Source organism: Morone saxatilis, unplaced genomic scaffold (assembly GCF_004916995.1).
Source record: "Morone saxatilis isolate NCDOM2014 unplaced genomic scaffold, NCSU_SB_2.0 Contig8, whole genome shotgun sequence".
Lineage (NCBI taxonomy): Eukaryota > Metazoa > Chordata > Actinopteri > Moronidae > Morone > Morone saxatilis.
In genome coordinates this window covers 12,981,169-12,985,987 of record NW_023340257.1, presented here as the reverse complement: position 1 = coordinate 12,985,987, position 4,819 = coordinate 12,981,169, and the positions used below count along the sequence as shown (strand labels likewise).

General features: G+C 38.2%; 1 protein-coding gene across 1 annotated transcript; it reads right to left on the bottom strand.

Moving 5' to 3' along the window:
* Positions 1-883: 883 nt before the first annotated feature.
* Positions 884-4,691, bottom strand: trappc6bl (trafficking protein particle complex 6b-like; the record flags this gene model as incomplete). The annotated part of the gene is given in 5 exon segments (XM_035679492.1): positions 884-3,224; positions 3,358-3,451; positions 3,788-3,871; positions 4,415-4,532; positions 4,624-4,691. Coding segments are annotated over 5 exon segments (396 nt in total), but the record flags the coding sequence as incomplete, so codon positions are not given.
* Between the last annotated feature and the right edge of the window lie 128 nt (positions 4,692-4,819).

Below are 4,819 nucleotides of genomic sequence, written 5' to 3'. Positions count from 1 at the left end.
ACTTTTAGTCCCAAGCACAGGTAACGCTGGAGCCGACATTTCCCATTATGCAACTCTTATTAACTCCATGCCACCTGTTTGTAGTGCACTTTTTGTACAAATATTTAGCTTCCACGCAAAAATAACCCCAATGACATCACCAGAGTTCTTTTCTTAGACTTCAAAATACTCTCTCAATGAACCACAGACGGCATTTTACAACTGTTTTCACAGGCCGATTGGAACTCCCCATGACGAGTAAATTCTTCATGTGTAAAATTGGGAAAGTGCCTCTTTAAGATGTAGTCCAAGCCATTCTCTTTCTCTCCTCCCACTATTTTATGTCAACTATTTATGCTCCGTGATGGGGTTTGTGAACAAACAGTTGGGTGGCTATTTTTGGTGGAAAGTTAAGAGCTTCTAAACAGATGTGGTAACATTGTTTTGTAGCAGAAAGAAATAAAACAGTTGACACACGTTATTAAATGAGGCTCTACCAAAATGTATCTGCAGTACTAAAAAAATTATAGAATCCAATTATTAAATTACACTTTTAGTAATATATATATAAGCATAAATCGGTTCCATTTCTTTAGCCAAACTTTGCTTTTCAGGATAGCTGCCTGTATATTACCTGCAGTGTTTTAACTCAAGAGGATGTCAAGATTTACTGTGCAGTTACCTAAACTTCATTGTCCACATGAGTTGGCTCATTTATGATAAAAAGCCATTACGTCAAATATATAAAGGAAATACTGAGGCTAGGAGTCCTCCTTATATGGTAAAACACACAACGTGGAAGCATGTTGTGTACTATATAGACTAATGAGTGCGGTAAGAGCAAATATAAAAAGTAGCATCCACAAGCCCGAGCGAGAAACACACTGGGAGCACTTTAAATGGATAAAGTTACATGTAACGACCTTTATTTTGTAAAACTATTACACTGATGGCAGTGGAATACTGGAACACAGTCAAGGGTACTTTATTAGAGCAGAGACAAAAATAAAAGCAGACTGAGCACCATAGTCCATCAGCGACTGCAATACTGTCAATGTGGCGCCATAGCAAAATGTAAATACAGATATTAACCCTCTGGATTTTCATTAAAGTGTAAAATATTCTACCAAATATGATGGTGGATCTGACTGAGCCTGGGTAAGCGTACGGTAAACCCTAACTAAAGGTTCTCTTGAAAAGTTACAGTTTAAGCCTTCTGGGACAAAACTTTTGATAGTGAATATCTCAGAAGTGCAGTACGCTCACATACAGTAGGACCTCTTAATGCCAAGCTCATGATATGGATCAACAACATGAAAGAAAAATTAATAACTTAAGCAGGGATGATGGGAAATGGACCTGCTGTTGCTGGTGTACACAGTGAAATGTGTTGTTATGCAGTAATAAAGAGGAGAAAAGGCAAAGTAACACACACTATTTACATAAGAACATTATAACTAAACAGTTCTCTTAGGAATTAAACTACCATGTTGGAAAATAGAATGAATTATTATATCAATAACAAATATTTGAAGAATTAATGGAAGACGCTGTGGTGACAAAATATTTCTAATAACTTCAATGTCATTTTGTCAAACAAAACATCATGCAAATAAATACACAAGGGCGTTTTTCATGGCACTGAATAGCCCAGTTAGTTCAACTATGGGTTCTCATTTCTCCCAGACAAACACTGGGAGTACGTGAAAACGATAAACTAGAGGTTTGAGAGAACAAGCTAGAACTGAATTGGAGACACTGGACATAACTTGCCAAAATGGTGAATCGGGAAACTGGTAAAGCAACAAACATGAAAACGACAGCTTTATGTGGCCCTCTTGTGGCACAAAGAGGCAACAGCATCTACCAGAGAGGTGAATTTCATAATCAAGGTATCATTGTGTTGTGTTCTCGTTCAACAGACCTTCTTTTTGTGGTGTTGAAAATGAAAAAAAAATAAAATAAATAAACAGCACATACGTACGGCCTCACAGCTCTTGTAGGATTCATATTTGAGGAGACTTTTATACAAAGCAAGGTGTAAATGTAACCCAGATATCCATGTGAAATTATTAGCCTTAAAAACATGATTTAATCACATTTGCATTTTACTGTATGCTACTGTAAATCTCAATACAATATGTTCACATATCAATGCTGTACGAAGGACAACAAATGTACATCTTGGTACAAAAACAATAACCTATAAGCTCACTTTGAGTGGTCAACTGTGACATGGCTATAGAGAAATACAGACTGATGCTCACTAGGTAGATGCCACTTTCAAATTTGTAGAAAAGCCAGGCCTTGAAACTGTTATAATATTTAATAACATATAATTAAACTAAAGTCTCCTGTACCAATGACTCATTCTATATTGGCATTTTGCCTTCAAATTAACCGACTGACTGAATTTAAACCAGCATTCATGAAACACCCAGCTCCTAAAGGCAATCTGCTACAAGGCAGAGCAAAGCACTAGGAGCTGGTTACAGCTGCTCAGTGTGTCCGCACAGAAACAAGTGTTGAATAATAAATCTGATGTGCCAGATGTAATGATTTTCAAAGGCTCGCTAGCTATTATTTGGATGGATGCTAAACTACAACGTATGGCTGTTGATAGTCCTTAAATAGGAAAACAAAGGACGTCTTATCTGAAATTCCGCTGATTTTTTTTAATCATTTTCAATATTTTTTTAGTAAGCACTCTCCTCTCGATCTGGGGACTTAACACTGCAACACATTACAAACAATACTACATTACCATGTGATTCACTATACATTCATATTCACAATATTGTATTCACAGCCACTGACAGTCAATATTTCTTTTCAATCGGTCAAGGCCAGGCGCCGCTTATTTAGTGAAAACTTAAGTTGAGAACTTCAATATTTCTAATTATTCAATTTGCTCCAATGGAAAATAACGTCTATCAAAAACCAAGATGCCAAAAAAAGCAATAAAACAAATCTTGTTCTGTATCAGAGTACCACAGGTAAAGGATAAGCCCTGGCTAACCCTTTTTTGCCCAGTCAGGGGTACCTGGTTGTCAGCAGAACCTGGCGAGTCCTGTTTGACCCAGTTGTGGAAAATCATGGTGGTGTTTGATTCTCTCTGTGGTTGATCAGGACAGAACTACTATCCTCTCTTTAGGATTAACAGACCCCCACAGGGTCCTGTTCATCAGCACCAGGGTAGCAGAGAGGGTCACGTCAAAACTTTTGGATCACCACCTGGAACTTACCTGGCAAGAAAAAAGAGAAAGGTAAACCATAATGACACTTCACCATTAGCAGTTAACAGTATGGCTTCTATTAGCCAATGAGCATGGTCCCACAATAAAGAAACTCATGGATTGGTATTCTGATAGTACTTACAGGATGGCATAACAGAGACCTCCGCCGTCACCACGCTGTCCATGCCTAGGTTAGACAGAGCTCCTCTCACAATGCCACAGGAAAAAGCAAGGTACTGAGAGAAAACACACACAGACATGCATACACATTAGCTTCAGCAACAATGAGATTGATTCTAATTTCTTTCGCTGCATGTCAAAAATAAGAACAGTTCTGTACAGTTTTCTTATCTTTATTTATTTATATTTTAAAAGTACACTTTTTTCTGTGTGATTGTTGTGTGATTTGTATATTTGTGTGTGACTGTATATTTTATGCACTACTGCACCAAGATGAATTCCTCGTATGTGTAAAAACCTAGCTGGCAATAAATCTGATTATGATTCTGATTCTCTTTGTGTGTGTGTGTGTGTGTGTGTGTGTGTGTGAGAGAAAGGGAGTGCATACTAACCTTAGGAGCCTGATCCAGGTACTGTTTTCCACTGGAGAGCTGAGTCAGCAGAGAAAACTTGTTGTCCTGCAGAACATAGGTGCCCTATGGCAGAGAACAAACGCATGTATAGAAACAAACAATTTCAACACTGAATAGGCTTTTAAATATTTACATTTCTTAAATTTTGTTAATTATTAATTTAGCAAGACTTCCTGTAGTCTAAAAGGGATTTAAGTAATCTATGACCTTGGCTGAGTTTATTAAAGATTTAAGGACCAGTGTGTAGGATTCAGTGGCATCTAGCGGTTAAATTGCAGATTGCAACCAACTGACTACAGCTCAGCCTGTGTAGGAGACATTACTGTGGCAGTAAAACTAAAAGCACTATCTAGAATCAGCATTCACTTTGTCCGTTCTGGGCTACTGTANNCTGTACTTGTAGACCATAATGATCTGAGATCCAAATTCCTGTTGGTGGAAAGATGACTGATCTGAAACTGAGCCTGTGAGACCAAAAATCTCAGTGAATGGATAAATAATTGTGGCTTCACAACAACACTCTCAACATACATTCAAAAGCGTGGGGAGCCTTCAATTTCTCTTTGACAGCAGTCCACATATTGTTACTCTACACTTTTATTTTACCTGATGGTTTGTCCGGAGGTTGTCAACCTGCCTCCTGAACACCTTTGTCCAGAAGTCTTTACAGACGAACTTCATTACGTCCAGCTCATCCTTGAAGCTCGGAGAGTCCCTCGTCAACCTAGAAAACACCCAAAGACATTTCACCTAAATGAGGACGCATGCCACACAGCATTTACTGTTGCGCTTATATAATGCGTGTGCTCTTCTACCTCTCAATGAGTCCTTGTCCCACCCTGAAGCCCATGCTTTCAAGGACAGAAACACAGACAGCTCTGTCCTGAAGAGAAGAAATGCAAGCGGTTTATTGGCACAGTGGACAAGAACTAGCTTTATATGTGATGTGTTAGTATGGTGTGTCCTATACGCTACAATATTGTAATGTAATGGTGAGCTATATATATATAT